Genomic DNA, 18,842 nt, shown 5'->3' on the forward strand with positions numbered 1-18,842 from the left:
AACTGAGGTTAAAATACAGTCTTACGATTAGTTGAAAGTACTGATCTGCTACTTTCAATGGCAGCCTAAATGAATACCTAGTTCCTTATGTTGTTTAATTTGTCTGTGGGGGATCTAATGAAAACTTGTTCTGCATTATTGTTGTAGTTGTTTTGCCTATCCCATCAACCTTATCCTATCACTTTTCTCTCTGACTTCTCTCTCCTTTCTCTGCCCATCTCTCTCCATCCCCTCTGCTTCCTTCTCTTTTCCCCTGGTCATTCAAGATGTTCCAGCAGAAGATGATCCTTCCCCTTGTGCTCTGGAGACCGGCCATGGGCGGCAGTGCCAGAATGGCACTGTGTGCAAGCCCGGCTGGGACGGGCCCAAGCACGGCATCACCAACTTTGACAATTTTGCCTTCGCCATGTTGACAGTGTTCCAGTGCATCACCATGGAGGGCTGGACAGATGTGCTATACTGGGTACGTAGCTTGAGATGGGTGAAGGCAAGGAGTCCAGAAGGCTGCAAGCCTTTCTTTGACATCTCCCTTTTCCATTCCCCCCATGACTTTATGGTCACACACCTTGGTGGAATAGTTGATGAATGTCTTTGATTTCTTCCAGGTCTTTCCTGAGAAACAAAGCATGAAATTTGCACCCTAATGAGTCTCTCTGTCTGCCCACCAGCCTAAGAGAAATGTCATCTCTCAGTCTGTCCTACTGTAGTGAGAAACACTGGCGTGCAGCCGATGCTCTGTAAATCAGGTGGCCAAACCTGACACAAGGATTCTTTTCAACTCCCCTTCTCACTGTAGAGTTCCTTCTGTTCTTATCCTTGTCTTGCATCCATCCCCAAAAGAGAGCTAAAGAGCACAATTATTAATTTTAAGGGCTAAAGAGAAAAGTCAGGCCTGGTCTTCTAACAAGAAACCATTTTTATTGAATTGTGTAGCATTATGGCATGCTATTATATTTCTATTCCTCATGTTAATCATACCTTATCATGTTAGAATACTTTGCCATCATTTTCACTGCTAACAAAATACTCTGCTGGTTATGCGATGCATATTTAGAAATACCACTTCCAAAGTGTCAACCAGTCAACAGTAAATCTTCTTTTACTTTCAAGATGCCCCTTTTATTATCCAGCAGCCAACACTACTTTGCCAACCTTCAAGCTGTTAAAGTGCCATATTTTGGCCTATGGGACAGGCAAATATACACACCATATTTGGGTTGTCTCCATTCTGGCAGAGTTATGTCTATTATTTGTAAAAGCTCCAGAAAATATAATTCTTTATAGTATCTCCTACTTGAGCATGAGGAATGACTTGCCAGAATCCAGTGTTGTTCTCCAGCATTTGGGTGAAAAATGCTTGTTGCCAGTCTTGAAAATACCATCTCACCCAGAGTTTTGCAAATAGTCGAATTTATTTGGCCATGCTGAAAACAGTCTAAGAGCCTGCTTAGGGAATAGTGTCTACACACTAACGCAGGGAAGAGGGAGAGGGAAGTGAATGACTTCCCATTGAACAGAGCTGCCAGATAGAAAGGGACTGATGCCAAGAGAGGTGTTGACTTCTTCCTAAAATCAGAAGAGTTTTGTGACAACACAGAGATGTGATACAGGGCATTGTATCTTCTAATTTTTTCATAAGCACCATGTCCTCTTGATTCAAAGACCCTCTTCCCAGTTTTTATGTTCTAGCTGAAACCCAGTGTTGCCATGAAATGTGTACTTCTCTGCAAATGATGACTAGAAACTTGCCCGAGAGCTTTGTACCCAGCAAACATTTACTGAGCATTCCTTGCATGCCAGGGATGCTCCTAGGTACAGGATTCAGACGTAAATAACATCCAGTCCAGACTGAAAAGTTCACTCTAGAGAAACAGTAAATCTAAACTGAATAATGGTTGTACAACTGAAGTCTGTGCCATGGTAGAGTTGCTATGTTGTGCTACGTTGAAAAGAAGACAAAAGTCAAATCATCTCACCCTCAAATTGAAACAAAACACTGGAAAACATTTTTGAGACCCATGCTCAATAAAATCTGGTTTTGAACAATTTCTAAGAGGAAAAAAAGGAATTGAACGTATTATGCTTAGGCAAATTGTTTTGTTTGGCAAAGCTGATCATATTCCCAAGTGGCTCTTCTACCTTGGGTAGATCCCTCTGTCTAGCCAAGTACAGAAACATTCTTCTGCACATGGGCAGTTTCTGCTGTAGGCCATAGAACATATGATCATATGGAACTGTGCTTTGGAGCCTCATCACATGAGCTTCAAACCCATGCCTTAACTTGCTGTAGGAACGCCTTCCATGGCAGCAAATTGAGGGCAGAGTGGCAGTGGGTGGGTGGGCGTGGGGCTGGGGGAATAGGTATAATTTACTTTGCTGATGTCCCTGATGTATTTTTGTGATCTTCCTTCATCATTCCCTCCCTCTCCCCAACCATAAGTCATTGATACCCCACAAGCTAGATGTGACCCAAAGAAATACTGTCATAATGACAGCCAGAGTGGGGAATGAGAAGAAGCACACAAATGCAACCACCAATTTTCAGCAGCTGTGTTGTGCTTTCTCCCCTGGGGTGTATGTGATAGAGCTCAGGCTGGGAATGGAAAAAGTGTCAGAGGTGAAGGAACAATCCCAGGCTCATGGGACATGTCTCTCTGATTTTCCCAGCACCTTCCCAAAATGGCCATGCTGTGTGTGTATGTGCATGTGTGTATGTGTGCACACATACGCACACACACATGGGCATGCACATGCACACCCACAACTTAAGCTGAAATAGCTTCATACTGGGTATTCGTGATGGAAGCATTTCCCAGCCCAATGCTCCTGCTTTCAGATAATTTCTCTAATTGCTTTGACCTTTCTATGGCCATTTCTTCCTTTCCTCCTCCTTCCTCTCTCTCCTTCTTACTTCCTCCCCCTTCAGCATTCCTCCTCCTTGCTCTGGGCTTGTATCTCTAAACCTACAGACTCCCAAGTCTTGATGCGTTTTATAAAACTTGGAGCTTTCTAATTCCCTCCAAACCACTGAATTAGAAGTTCCAAAGTTAGGACCCAGTATCTGCACTTTGGAAAGGCTTTTCAGGGGATTCTGATGCCTAGGCTGGAGTCTGAAAACCCCTAGAAATCTAACCTATTCAATCTGAATAGTGCTGCTTTGATGCCACTGGATTTGAGCCAGTCTAGAGAGCTATGGGTTCCATGGAAATTGGAGAAATAGGGTCTTTCACTCAGAACAAAGCATTTCCCTTCAAATACAAGGGACAAGTCTAGAGGGTGTTGGAAGGAGCAACCAAGATTTTCAAGTACAGCAGTAAATGGAAACCCCAGATCCAGGTTCATTCTGAACTATCAAACACCTAGTTAGATATTCCTAGGGAGAGAATTGGCCATTAAAGTACTAAAGAAGCAATTGATTCAATCACTGGATATAGCTTGGGATGGAAGGAACCAGGAAGGTCACCAGTAGCAAATGGCAGACACCTGCTTCCTACTGTGAATAATATCAAGTCTATTTTTCTTTTTCTGTGACATCTGTTATTTTTCCCACTGCTTTGATTTTGAAAAGTTAGTGGACTAAAAAAGTAAAATCAAACTGTAATACTTGAAGAGTTCCTCAGCTGTTAAAGCTATTGGCCATACATTGGGTCAAGGTCCCAACTAGGTGAATGGTTTGCTGAAACATTTCTTATACCAAGTCTGCAAATGATAGGGTAAGAGCTAGGAGATACTGGGGATTTGAAAACTAAGCCAAAACTCAGCTTAAGGTATGGTTTCCTTGGGCAATGGCTTCTTAAGCCAAAGCCTCTTCATTTACTCTGAGGATGTCTACCCTCTTTAAAAATAGTGGAGAAAGGTGATCAAATAAAAAGTATCAGCTTCTTTAGAAGCAGTGAAGCACCAAGACAAAGGGAATAGTCTCATATTGTATGGCATTACCATTGGTTTCCATTTCTACATTCAGATTTTGTTTGGTTTTTTTTTCCTAACCAAACACCCCTCACCTTTTGCATATAATTCAAGACAACTTGTCTTATATGGTTTGAGCACATGCCTTCCTGAAGATAGAAGAGACTGTTGAATCAAGATGATTTGCAGGATTCTTAGACATGATCTAAGAACTAGAGTCAATTTGAAACCCTGAACATTATCCCTTCCACATTGTGGCCAAATCACAATTAAGTAGCATAAACATCAATCAAGTGTCTGTTCAGTGCTGACTTTGTACTTGAGATAGCCCCATACTCTTGTGAAACAGAATGACATGGCCACTTACTCAGGGTTTGGAACATCTGGAGAGGGTCCCATATAAGACTTGTGGGAAAGGGAAGTGGCAGTAGAGTAGGCATCACCCAAGAATACACAATTCTAGCTCTTTCACAGTCTAGATGCCTGAATAATCCTTCATCAAAAGGATTCTGTTGATCTCTGATCACAGTGCCCTCTTGGGATCCAGGGACCCCAAGAATATTACATACTGTGCAGCACAGTAAGTAGGTTTTCCTGGGCTCACACACCAGCCCACCCTACCACCAAAATACTAGGATCACTTCCTTCTGACACCACCCATTGCCTCCCTGCAATTGGTTTCTCCAGGATCAGTTGTTTCATTGATTTTTTTAAAATAGAAATTGAGCGCTGCTATGAACATTGGGGTACATGTGCTCCTATGCATCAGCATTTCTGTATCCCTTGGGTAAATTCCTAGCAGTGCTATTGCTGGGTCATAGGGGAGTTCTATTGTTAGTTTCCTGAGGAACCTCCACACTGTTTTCCAGAGGGGCTGCACCAGTTTACATTCCCACCAACAGTGTAGGAGGGTGCCCGTTTCTCCACATCCTCGCCAGCATCTAGAGTTCTCTGATTTGCTCATTTTAGCCACTCTATAAACTATTTGTAAAAAAAAATTAAAAAATTTAAAAATTTAAAAAAATTAAAAAAAAATAGAAATTGAGCTTCAAATAGGATTAGAAAGAATACTTAATGAGAAATCATATAAAGAAAAGATTTTTTAGAATCACAAATAGTGTCTTCTGTAGTATCCAGGTTAGTTTGGGCTCAGCAGGAGAACTTGGGAACAAAATTCTAATGTTTTAAGCTTTCATAAGTCAGTTGTTAGCTCCACACTTTGTCTTGTCATCTCACTTACATTTCTGGACATTTTGACAAGATAATTCCTACTAAACTCTCTCTCTCTCTCTCTCTCTCTCTCACACACACACACACANGATTTATGACAAAGGTCTTTTGCATCCAGACAGGTTGATTCATGTTTTACCCTATTTTTCCCCCACTCCATCTTTTCTTCAAAAAGGCACATCTTTTCACTACAGAATATAGAAAATGAGTCTCTGAAGGCATCAAGAAAGAAGAAATGGAGCTGAGCTCTATTGATGACCTAATAGTCATTCTAAATGAAGAGCTGAGAAAAAAAATCCTCAAATAACCTAAAAACAGCATCCTGGGCTCTTTAACAGGTATAAGAGTAGAGAAAGTGGTAGCTCCTACTTAAGACCCTGCAGTTCTTAATTTTTAATCTGTTTCAGTTAAGGTGTTCCCCACTTAGTGAACATGCTACTTTAAATAAAGAATGTCATTTAGTAAACTGATGGTTTATAAGTATATCAAGAGAGAAAATTAGCATCTCTCAAAGCTATTATTTATTTAATTATTTGGTTTTATTTTATTCATTTCACTGGCATTAGAAGAGTACTTATTCAATAATTTCATTTAACAAACACTTATTGAACATTTACTGTGTTCCCAGGACTGAGTAGGGACTGGGGAGAGAGATGGGGAGATGTCCTTCCCCCAAGAAATCTAGGATCTGATTGAAGAGCTAGGGGACACACAAACATAACTTAGCAACACAGTACACTTCAGGAGAGCAGAGAGAGCTCCACACTGGCACAGAACACTTCAGGGAGAAAGTGGAATTTCACTGGTTTGAGGTTCCTCTCCTGGGAAAAGCAAGCTTTATAATATTTTGGGAGATTGGAGAGAACTGTGTTTTAGGTTCTCTCACCAGAACAGCTCAGCTGCCCCCAAGTGTTCTTACCCAATATGTCTGAAAGGCCAGCTACCTAGAGGTGCAGTCACAGGCACCAAACTCAACCCCACACCTGGTGGCTGCCTAGGACAAACAAGCATGTCTTCCTTTGGCTATGAGCCAGCCTTCTCCTACATAGATGTTCATACCTGGGGCCACAACTCCACTCCTTACACCTGGTAAACTTCCCCAGGATGTCAATGTATGGTGTCATATGAGTTCAGGGATTTTTTTTTAATAGATCGAAGAGTTAATTTTGTTGGCTTGCCTTCATGTCAGGAGGCTGTTGGTGTCTTTCTCCATGTAATCCAGGCTTTTACTTGTGCCCTGAGGCATTCATGGGTTTTCCATGTACAATGATAAGCAGGTGCAGGGGGTGGAAAGGAGTCAAGTAGTACCTGTTGTCTTACTTGCTGCTCATTGACCTGTGAATGCAAACCCTATGTCCAGCAAGGAAGGTGTCAAAGGCCAAGAGTAGTCACAGATTTTTTGAGCCCTCATTCTGGGCACTGGCATTCATAGCAGCCATCATCCTCTCCTCTAATGATACTCTGTGGAAAGCACTGTGACTTCTATGAATTTACACTTCCTGCGTTTGATAATAAGTGACAGCCCCCTTGGCATTTGCTGAAACTATTCAGTCTTTTTAGATCCCCAGTGCCTGTAATACAAGCCTGATAGGAGAAAATACCACAACTTGAAAACTCATGGAAATCAGCTAGGCTTGAGAGTAGCCTTGACAGACTAGAGTCCAAGGGGTGTTGTTTCTCCTATTTTTTTTTCTTTTTGGGAAAAAATAAATGTTGGATTTGAAGTCTAAGGTTGAAATTGCCCTCAAGGAATTAGATGTTCTTTTCAGAAGGTTCTTCTTATTTTTCATTCAGTATCATCTTTGGTGTGTCTCTGGATTCTGGGAATTATTTTAATAAGGGGTGTGTTTCAGCAAAGCCTGATGTCATCCTCATAGTCCTTGGGCCTTGAGGCCACAATGGTTGCTTATGGTGGACATCAAGGTGCCTAAATTTGTGCCTTCCTTATGAAAGTCACAAAGCTTCCTTTGTTATAGGCCTAAGAAACATATAGCTTTAATGGTTTGAGAAAACCCATCCTGTTTCACCTCTAAATAAGGGTGTCAGCAATCTGGGTCATTTTTTTAAAATATGTCTTTATTTCTTCTCTCTTCTTAATAGCTCCATTCCAGCTGATTTAAGACATCAATCTCATCACTCCAGGCATTGCCCTACTTCAGAGCCACCCAGCATTGTATGCTCTCTACCCAGTCTGCCCCCAAAAGTAGGTGGCCTAGAATAAAGAAGAGAAAGTAAAAGAGAAGACAAAAGGGGTGCTTTCCTCTCAGGCCAGAGCCACATAGACCAGAGAATCACCTGCTGGTGGCTGCTGAGCATTGCTTGCTGAGGAAGTGATGGGGTCTTAGGAACACCTTGGAAGCTTGTTAATCTCCTCACCTGTCCTCCTACCTCCTGCCCCTCACCTGCTATTCTGCAACTTAAGCCTTTGAAAGAGGGAGAGACCAAAGCAAAAGCATAGGACAAAAAATAAGTGGAGATCACGAGTCTCCTGAATATAGTCCTGGCTCTCTATGGGATATCTATAGGTCATGAAAATATCTATGGGTCATGAGGTTATCATAGGGACATCAGTGGGATATCTATAGGTTATGAGGTTGTTATGAGGATATCTATGACTCCTGAGGTTATAGGATATCAGTGAGAAATCTATGGGTCATGAGGATATCATTGAGATATCTGTGGGTCATGAGGTTATCCATGAGTCATAAGATTATCATAAGGCTCTCTATGGGCTATTTGTGGGCAACATGGTCTGTAGCTCCATCTATTCGAGGTCCTTAATGATGCTCGAAGTCACTCCCCTTGGGACACAAAGGAAAGGATGGGACCAAGGAAGTTTCCAGGGTTCAAGAGTTTGTTAACGTGTGAGAGATATGTGGCCTGGGGGACTGTGTTTTCTGTGAGGTTAAGTGTTCACAAATTTAGGGGTATGAGAAACCAGTCAGGAGAGATTTAATTCCAAGGAGGTTGGTTCAGTGCCAACTAGTCCTCCCTCCCACTCACCATATGCCTGGGCTCCAGAGGCAGCTCTGAGAGTGTGAACTGCAGCAAACATGCCATTGCCTTCTGGAACTACCTGTTCCTCACTGTCCTAAGGAAGGTGAGGAGGTCTGAGATCCTTGGTGAAGCAGGTGAACTCACTCAGAACAGGCCCTCTTGGGGAAAGCTCTTCTAGGATTAGCACAGAGTAACTGGTTGGTCAGAAATCTGGGGTCCATGTACCCATGGGTTGTATGCAAAACACCATGAGTGCTTTTCTTAGGTGGATCCACAGCTTCTGTCAGCTTCCTGACTTGCCCACCATTGCTAACGTAGAGAATAGGAAGGAACTCTGACTTTCATTGGCAGGACTTAATCTGAGAGGAAAAGCTAGGACACCTGAAGGCTTCAAGGCCTTGGATCCAGTTTCCATAAATACCTCCTGTCAGATGCTTTCTCCTATCTCAGGGCTGTTTTCAACCCCGCCACTTTCACTAAGACAGAATGTAGTATCTTACACATAGTAGGCACTCAGGAAATACTGAAATACTGTTGAGCCAATGTGGACTCTAAGGAGACCACTGCTAAGAATAGGGAATGGCTTATTTCACAGTTCCCCATAATAAAATGTGACATACAGACCCTGGGATCACATGGCCATCCTTACAATCATTATGTGGCCTGTGATTGCCGAGCTCACTATGGTACCTATGTCTTTCCCCTCCCTAACTTCATTTCACCAGTCCTGACTCTTCCTGTATGGATGACATTTTCTTTTTCTCCTCCTGGGAGTGAAGGTGGCTATTGGTCTTTCCTCTGCTGGTTACTCTCTGATTAAAGGAGGATCCCCGGCTCCTTGTGAAGAGGGCAGAGTCTGATACACACAGACCTTTCTACCCTGTCTCTTGTAACAGGTGCTGTTTTGCTGGATACTTTAGTATCCAGCCACTGGGGAAAGCCTCCATCCCAGAGCCTGGATGGCTTTTCAACTGTGGGCTCTATTTTTAATAATTTCCAAGTTCCTAGGAAATGCACCATCCTGTCATAAGATCACATGGCCTATGGGCTTCCTTTCTGCTCCTGGACTCCTTCTGCCTTCAGTGATCCCATAGTGCAAAGTTTACCCACTCCTGCCTGGTCAAGCCCTTGCTTGCTTTTCCAAGACTCATACAGCCCCTCATCCCCTTGAGCTTCTATAACCCTGCCTGTTTATTCCTACAACTTCATTTACCACCTCCCATTGTAGTTGCCTTTTATTTATCTGTCCCCCATACTAGCAAGGGCTTCCTATATACAGCACAGTGCCTGGCACATATAAAGTTCATTGATTCACTCAACATTTACTGAGTACCTGTATGTGCAAGGCAATGTTTTCAGCACCAGTGAACAAACCAAACCAGAACTGTCTGTCCTCATGGAGCTTCCATTCCACATGGAAGACACACACATAATAAATGAATAAATTGTAAAGTTAGAAAGTGATAAGCACTATGTGAAAAACAGCAGAGTATTTGGGAATGCTCAATAAATTCATGTTGAATCGAATTATGACACAGTTGGGGAACGTATGTTGGGAACTCTTCTTTTGCTGAGTGAGTGACTCAGTTCAAACCAATGATCCCCAAACCCTTAACACAATTTTTGTAACTCTCCACTATGGCTACATTTGGTAGATTCCTCTAACAAAAATATAATAACCCCAGATACATAGTATTAGATTTGAAAAGAACATATAGGAATACAACACTTCAAATCAGTCCAGTTAGGTAGGTCTTTCAGTACTTCTCAATCTTTTTCACTCACAGCACACAGAGAACATACTATTTGTCCAGCATGATTAGGCACATGGATAAGGTTTCTTGGAGCCTGAGAAGCCCTGAGGGCTGAGGGCAGTACTATCCCAGCACACATGTAACTCATTTGTGTCACCTGGCTTTCGATTCACCTGGGTGATTGACATTCAGACTTGAGAGGTACACTGATTTGGGGGGAATGGCCCAGGGATCTAAGATGGTAACAATTCTTCTAGATGATTCTGACACTGGTGGTCTTCAGACCCCACTTTCAGGAGCCTTGCCATACAACAAAGGAGAGACAGTACTTTTCGTGTCCTTAGTTTTGAAGTTGGGAGTTATGGAGAATGGTGTAAATCAGTGGTTCTCAAACTTTAGTATACATTAGACTCACTGCAGGGCTTTTTGAAACATGGCTTGTTGAGTCCACCTGCAGAGTTTCAGGAAGGAGCCCGAGAATGTCCATTTCTAAGCAGGTGAGTGCCACACTCTGAGGTCCACTAAGGTAATTATTCAGGAAGCTTATATATTAGGAATTTGGATTCCTGTAAGGTAATTTCGCAAGGACAAAGTTGGAGTTCATTTTGGGAAGATAAGACTAAATCCTGATTGGTCTAGCCAGAAAGCATCAAAAGACGTAGATTTGAGAAACTAAATCAGAATAAACTTCCTGTTTGGTAAAAATACTGCTCTGTGACTTTGTGTCATGTTCACATCTACCCTCCAGTCAGTGATGCTGGTAAGTGTTTAACCAACGATTCTTCAGAGCAAAGGGGAGGGGGGACTGATCTGTGTCATTTGCGCATTTCTGCCCACCATGGCCAGCTTCAGGCTACCATAGTGACATCACTGAATGTGGAACTGGGAAGAGACACAGTGGCTCTCCAAAGCCAAGCGAACCAATTCCAGCACATGACTGCCTCCAGCTACTCCAGGGGTTTGCAGCCTTTCAGAATGTTTCCATGACCCTTGTTAGGTGTGGTCACAGTCTCCAGGCTATACGCTGTTTCATCTAGGAAATATGGTTGCAGGACTAGAACTGTTCTCTGGGTGTGTAACGAAAATGACTGTCTTTCCTGGGCCGTGGCCCATAGTGCTTGTGAAGCACTGGACTTTTGCCTCTAAATCCTGGGCCCAGCTCAGGAAAGCCCCTTAGGATGGTCTCTCCTTCCTCACATCCTTAAAGGTTCTGGATCTCTGGCTCCATCAGTAAGAGCTGAGGCACTCCTGACACCAAGGTTAGGGTGCCCCCAGGGTGCAATGAAGATTTAATGCCACATAAACCCAACTGAGCTAAACTATCCTACACTGAAGAAATCATTTTTTTAGGTGGCGCACCTTCTTAGACAAGTGAAAACATCGAAGGAAGCTTTCTGTTCCAGAAAATAAAACAAAAGAGCCAGAAAAGCCTCCTCTTGAGGCAGAGCCTGCAAAGGTCCTTTATAGGTCAGGTCAGGGTCATAGGGAACCATCTTGAACATCAAGGGTAACAGTGGTAACCATGACCCTGGTTCAACCTCACTTGTCTCCAGTTCTGTCCATACCCTTCCTGCCTGCCTCCTCACTTTAACTCATTCTGCTCTCTCTTTCCTGCTCTTTTCCTGCTCTCATTCTGCTCTTCATCTTTCCAGATGCAGGACGCTATGGGCTATGAGTTACCCTGGGTGTATTTTGTCAGTCTGGTCATCTTTGGATCCTTTTTCGTTCTAAATCTGGTTCTCGGTGTGTTGAGCGGGTAAGCTTACCGTTTCTATGTACTCTTTACAATGCAGCCGAGCAAGGTCCCAGGTCCCACTATATCCATCACCAGGGTCCTCAGGGATGGGATCCTAACAGGCCAGGAAAACCAGGGGAAAAACAGTCCCTATTCAACCACAGATTCTGACCCATTGGCTGGGCAGGCTATTTGGCCTCCAATTTGTACCTAGAGGATCCCCAGGTCCCGGCACTGCTTGGGTCAGTGTCCAGGAGCCGGTGATGGGCACTTGGCCATGCTCGGCTGCTGAGTGTGCCTCACTAACTATCATTCCATTCTTCCAGGTCAATGATGCCGTAGGAAGGGACTGGCCCTGGATCTATTTTGTTACACTAATCATCATAGGGTCATTTTTTGTACTTAACTTGGTTCTCGGTGTTCTTAGCGGGTAAGCAGGACCAAGGAAAAAGGTCTTGATTTTATTTATTTTATTTACTCTTTCTGCTATTCCTGGCTTTATTCTTTTTTCTGGCTCTGATGAACCTGGGATAAGGCCACCTCAGGAGCCTTAAAGTGAATGTCCTTGGCCTGGCTGGACAGAGGATCAAATGTACAAGGATTAATCTGTTGGTTTGGGCTTCATGAGGAGATATCTAGACTCACCTGTCTCCTGCCAGCTCACCCACCACCCTCCTACCCTCAGGTGGCTATTCAAGTAGGCAGGATGCTTCTCCTTCTACCTTAGGAGTTGCATGGTGAGACCCTCAAGTCGAAAGGGTTTGGAAGCAGGGATTGCAGGGAAGATTCACAGACTGTGCTGTTAACACATGCAGCAGCCTTGCAAATAGGTACTTGCCTGATTACAGTTTGGGACTGGCTAACAGTAAAGATTTCAGATAGCTCTTATTCAGTGTTGAATGGACTGGGGTAATAAGAGTTGAAAAATAAATAAATAAATAAATAAGTAAACCATTTTAAATAGAATATAAATAAGCAAATGCAGACTCAAAATAAAATTCCCTTTGATTCTAATTCATAGACACAGCAGTCCATGTCTTGTATGTCCTTTTCTGGATGGAAAGGGCAGTTAGCTGTTCAAAGCCATAGGTTATTTGATAATAGAAGAATTGGAATATACTTTCCTTTAAATTTACCTACTTGGCTACAAGTATAAAGTCTGCCTAATATTGGCCTTTCCTCTGATGAAGTTAAAAAGTGGTAGAAATAGCATATGGTTGAGGCACCCTGAGGATCGCCCCCTTGATACCACAGAGACTCACAGGGCATTTCTTCAGCCTACCTTCTTCTTCACAAGTCCATGCCAGCCATGCCAAGGCCTAACACCTAAGTGCTCCTGGTGACCTGCTCGTGGGTGACCCACTCTGCTGCCTTTGCTACATGGGGGCGGGGGACAATCTATTTCTGCCCTGCTCAAGACAGGTCAGCTGCTTCAAATAGCCTTTCCTATGTCTCCAGGGACATTAATGCTGGGACAAAGTCAGGCATGATGGGAACAATTGCATTTCATTTTTACTAAGTATATAAACTGGGAATAGCTACTTCTGTCTCCTGCCATAGCCTAATGCATTGCAGGAGTATCAAGTTTAATTTTTGGGATTTGGTGAAAGAAAGAATCTGCTTCTACCCTCACTTCTTGCCATGGTGATGGCCTTTAGAGACTTTGATGACACCATGCCTTTTGCCAAGGTAAGGCCACACAGGAAAGTAGTGTCTTCCATCAAGGATAAAAATAATTAACAGAACAGCATATGCCCCTGATTAGCTGCCTGGAAGGTGGAAAGATCTTGATTTTTGTGTTCCAACACAAGAAAATGCCCCTGTGTTTATATGTGAATCACCAAGGAAAGCATTAAAAAATCCAACTTCAACACTCCCACCCAAGACACATTTGGATATCCCAGCTCCGCACTTGTTAGATGCATAATGTTGGGCAACTTCACTCTTTTAAACAGTCTGAACAAATGAAGATAATAATACCAACTCATAGGTTGTTGTGATGATAGAGTGAGACCATTTGTGTAAAATACTCAGCGTATAGTAAATGCTCAATAATGGTGCTGTCATGACAATGATTATTGTTTACTTGGTGCCTATCATAACTGGAATTATTGAATAGAATCATCAACCTTTTAAAGATAAGGAAAGTGAGCCCAGAGGTAAGTGACCTGTGTGACATCATTGTGCCAGCACTCAGGCACAGCCTGGACCCCATCTCCCCATCACTGTCTGTGGGATATACACTGAATGAACTTAAGCTGTAACACAAGCCAGAGCTTTGATCCTTTAAAAAAAAATGTTATTCCACTTTCTTACCCCAGAGATTAGGATCAATTCTAAGCAAGTGGAATCCTCCCCAGGAATCCAAAGTAGAGAATAAGCACTAGCCCATAAAGGCCCCTCCTTGAGCAGAGCATCTACTCACAGTCATTCTTGCCCCACCCCCCAGAAAGCTGTCTTCCTAGTGGTATCAAAGCAGAGGAATCAAATGGCAACAGTTGCTGATGTGAGAGAAAAGTTGTTTTGAAGACCATGTCTTGACCCAACTCAGTCCCATTGAGTGTGTGTAAAAATATCTAGCCCAGAACCTGGCACATAGTAATACTTCAAACGTGAGTTGATTCTGAATAGGAACACTAAGGCTTTCAGACTTTGGAACTGAACTCTGGAGTCTGTAAATTGATCTCTGCAGAATACCTTCCCCAACACCTGCTCCCTGACCCAGAGCGGAGTCTACTCCTCACAGTTCCAGAATTGCTGAGGGAACATTTCCCAAGCCTTCCTGGGCCTCTGAGCACACCCTCTGCCCAGTCAAAGAAGTGTCTGTGGGCAGATATCTCCCCTTCTTAGTTTAAGGAGGCCTCCTAATCAGTCAACAGGGATGGCCATTCTGAATGGGCTGCCCTGAGTCCATGCAGTGACAAAACCTGGAACCAGGCTTTTATTGGCAGACCACATGGTGACAGTGGTTTCAGTTTTGAGTCACCATCTTGATCAAGCAGGACAATAATATAAAAGTCACCACAAGAATACAACAAAAATCTCACTTATTCATCAGTCAGACTTCTGATTAAGTCAGCCTTCCAAAAGTGTCCAAAAAGCTCTCAGAGCTCCACAAAATTCACTGTCCCAATGATAACATGAACAGTAACCATCATTCTCCATGGCAGGCTCTATGCATGGAGCTGTAGGTGTATAATTCATTGAATGCTCACAACAACCCTATGAACTAGATGCTATTTATATCTCCATTCTATAGAGAATAAAATTGGGGCTCAGATGAGGAAACTACCTCAATTCTTACAGGTAAAAATGGAGGATCCATGGTTAAACCCAGCCAATGTGAATCCATAGCCTCTACCCCTATCCTCCATGTTATTCTGTCCCCAAACCCAGTTAACCAGCTAATCCCATGTTCCTAAATTAGAGTCAAGAAGTGAAGAGGTGAAGAGCAGGAAGTGCAGTGAGGAGGGATGAGAAGAGCAGAGAGGAAGCAGAACCAGCCCATGGGCTGGCTGCTGGAAACAGCCACTGGGAACAGAAAGAACCCCAACAAGAAGCTGCAGGGCCACCACTCAGGAGGCTAAGTTTAGCACAGGGGCTGGCAGTCCTACAAATCTTAACAGTCTTTGAGAGAGAACAGAGCCCCTAACTCACTACAACTATAGCCTTGGAGCATTTCGGAACTGCAGGGATCTGAGACCCTACACCCATAAGTTAAGGATATTATTTCACAGTCCAACACAGTAACTCATCTTCATAAATTATGTCCTTCAGTCACCAAAATAAAAAAGGTTAAATTGTGCTTGGAGTGTTCTGTTCATGAAGGAAGAAAATATGACACTCTATAAAGTAAAAAATAGGAATTCTGAAATTTTGGTCACCAGAGGGTTAGGCATCCTTTATCTAGAACGTTCACATATGCAGAGCATCTTATTCCTTATGAGGCCAGATGGAGTCAGTGTAAAGAATATATATCTCATGGAATTTTCTTCCAAAATGGTTTCGTGTTCATTATGTATTGATCCTCACAAGCTTACAAGACTGGTATTACCACTGACAAGAATTGGATAATATTTGCTTTTCTCTCCAGAAATATCTGTCTCCAGACTACTAAAATTAAAGCAGTGACATTGAGAGTCCTGACATGGTACTTAAGTTGTAGTCAGGTAGAAGTTCCTGGACTCTGGAATCTGGTCACTCTTTGTTTTAAGTTGTTGCAAACAGAGGATTTCAGACATGTGCCTTCAGTAGACAGAGAACTCAGGATCTCTTAGATGGAGAGCCATCCTGCCCGCTTTCCCACTGGGAAATGGGTATGTCTCCCCAAAATAGCAGGGCTGGTGGACAGGCATTTTGCAATCTGATAGCATACCTGGCCCATGTCACATAGTTAAGACACAATGTCTAGGCCCAGAAAGAAGCAAGAGAAATACCAGGACATGCATTCTTTGTGTGTGAAAGCAGAAGAGACAGCAACATCTATAGTCATTTTCATCTTCTGTGTCATTACATTTTATGAGGCCACCATGAACACTGAGTTAATGAATACTAAACCATTACTCTTAGAAGGAATACAGGGCTAGGATCCTGTGATTCTCTAGTCACAAGATTTTTGTCAACCAGCCAATACACAACCTTATTTTATGTGTGTTTCTGTTGAAAGGCATATTATTTAATATACATTGTTGATTCATCAATGTTGTGCTCATGGCACTATCACTGATGCCTGAATGGAATTTATCTAATACATGTACTTTTTCCTTAAAGCACATCACAGCCTTCTTGCACTAAGGAACACTAGACAGCACTTCAGCACTGTCTTTGGGTGCTATTTTTAACAGAAAAACCACCAACAAAAAGTGCAGAAATATGAAAAACATGGCACTAAAGAGACCATAAAAAGTATACTTGTTTACAGTATAAGAGGTGAAACGAAGACAGAGTGTTGCCTTGCTTAACCTTGGCTGGGAGTGTGATTCATTTTACCGCATGCTGCACACATATCTGCATATGACCACAAAGGTGCACAAGTATCAATTTGGGGGTTACAAATAAATTTTAGCGAGTAAACAAATTCTCAAATATGGAATCTGTAAATAAGGAGAATCAACTATATTGAACATCAGAGGGCCTAGAACCCCACCAAGCCTTCTGCATTGATTGGATTTTTCACATGCATCTCCCTCTGCATGCTTTACATTACTGAACACTGGCTCCAGTGTTTTCATTTTTCACGTTGGCCATTGCTGGCAAGAGCTGTGCTCCTGCCTTATGACAAATGCCATGGCTATGACTGATTTTCTGGCCATCTCTGGTCCCTGGGCCCAGCACAGCCTATCAGGCCGGGGCTTCACGTCTTCATTAGCTCAGTCCCCAGAGCAGGCACATGGCTGGCATCCAGGTGAGGAGATAAAAAGAACCAGAAAATCCCTTTCTGCATGGAGTCTGGAGAGAGAAACTTTGACTCACCTTCCATCCAGCCACAAGCCTAGTTATACCCCTCACTCTATAGGAGCCAAGGGGAGCCAGCAGGGCTTCAGATCCAATTCCCTTCTCCATTCCCTTCACACCTGCAACACAACCTCATGGATGTTTATGTTAGTTCCTCAGAGACTTGGGGTATGAATGGTGAGCTTTCCTTCCATGGGGAAAATGCCATAACATAGGACTGGATTAATTGTCCCTACTCCAGTTTGATCCCAACCCTATTCTCCTGATTCCAGAAGGATGCGTAGTTGTCTTGTACTATAACTTGAGCCCTCTGGAAAATAATCCAAAAGAGCTAAAGTGAACCCACAGCTATTCAGTCACCTTATAACCCCACACCCACTACACAGAAAAGGAATGGAGAATACACGTGTGTAAGGGCAGAATGATAATCCAGAGAAGGGTCCTGGAAGCACAGCTATTGGAGTGGATTTGCATGGGGAAGGAACTACCATATGAGGTGGTTATCTTCAGAGAACAAGCTTATAGCCCAGGTGGTATGCCCAGATATAGGGGACCTATCCATGCTCATCCCCAACAGCAAAAGGAGGGAGGGAACAAAGCAAGGCAAAGCTTCCATCTTCATTTTGAGCTGTCAATCTGGCTCCTTTTCCTTGGCATTAAACTCCCTGGGAAGAAAATGAAGGTACCCGCCAGTTGGCAAGAAGCCGGAGAAAGAGCAAGTTCAATCCAATTAGAATTGGATTTCAATCAAATTTAAGAAGAAAATTCCATCCAAAGCAGAGCATCATTAAGACAGCAGTTCAAGAAAACTCATTAGCTTGAGAGCCCCCACATCTCCCAATTAAAAAATTCCCTAGACCACTCCCCGTCCTAACCCATTTTCACCATAAAAATGGGGATTGCTAAAAATCTGTGCTCTCTGAAGCCACACAAGCAAAATGCAAATACTAGATAGATAGTGGGAGTGGTGATAGAGGCACCTCTACAGGACTGAATGGATTCAGGAGCTGAGCTTTTGTCCCTCTGTGATTTGTTGCTGTGTCCTTCCCTCCAAGTTGCCTTTCCTTAGTGTAGTTTGTGCAAGAAATTCCTTCAAGGTAATTGCTACAGCCTCCTGGCCTGAACTAGGTCTTTACTGGTAAGAGAAGGAGGAATCAGGTCTCTGTGAACTAACCAAGATGCCCAGTACATGTCTCTCTCTCTCTCTCTCTCTCTCTCACACACACACACAAACATACATCACTAAGGGCCCCATTTTCCATAGACTGAATATCAAAGAACAAAATGCTCCTATAGTCCTATTTTGGAAGAAAAGGCATTAAGAGTTGAGAACTAGCATTCTTGAATATTACCTTCTGCTGCCAGCCCCTTCCTTGCCCAAAAAGTGAATTTGAAGTCAGAGAGAAAATAAGAACAGAATCAGGAACTAGGAAAGAAATACCGATTTTCTCAGAAATTTTTCAGTAGGCTCTTCTTCCAGCATATCCCAATCCAATTCCAATTTCTACTCATTATTACTTTAAACTGAATGCATCATTTAACTTTTATATCATCTTGCTTTTATATATTTTTCCATTCTGAATAGATTTCTTTTTTAACCAAAGGGGCAGCCCCCAGGACATTTTCTTGTGTCTGGAGTCCTCATTTGTCTCCTTGTGGGGAAGAACTTTCTCTAGATTAGAAATCCTTCCAGGCATGTTAAACGTGGCAAAACAAACTCTAGTAATAAATAGAGTTTGAGGAGGTTAAACCTCCTGGGCCTT

At 42.9% G+C, this 18,842-nt stretch overlaps 1 protein-coding gene across 12 annotated transcripts in view; it reads left to right on the forward strand.

Moving 5' to 3' along the window:
* Positions 1 to 18,842, forward strand: part of CACNA1C (calcium voltage-gated channel subunit alpha1 C) — a 654,628-nt gene that overhangs the window by 455,805 nt on the left and 179,981 nt on the right. For 9 of the 12 annotated variants that reach the window (XM_077759241.1, XM_077759243.1, XM_077759242.1 and 6 more), the window contains exons 7-8: positions 267 to 463; positions 11,952 to 12,055. In XM_077759241.1, coding sequence (XP_077615367.1) covers positions 267 to 463; positions 11,952 to 12,055 — 301 coding nt within the window. Of the gene's footprint in view, positions 1 to 266; positions 464 to 11,542; positions 11,647 to 11,951; positions 12,056 to 18,842 lie in introns of all 12 variants that reach the window. The other 3 variants (XM_077759249.1, XM_077759252.1, XM_077759247.1) reach the window with 2 other exon arrangements.

The sequence above is a fragment of the Crocuta crocuta genome, unplaced genomic scaffold, assembly GCF_008692635.1.
Source record: "Crocuta crocuta isolate KB4526 unplaced genomic scaffold, BGI_CrCroc_1.0 scaffold72, whole genome shotgun sequence".
Taxonomy (NCBI): domain Eukaryota; kingdom Metazoa; phylum Chordata; class Mammalia; order Carnivora; family Hyaenidae; genus Crocuta; species Crocuta crocuta.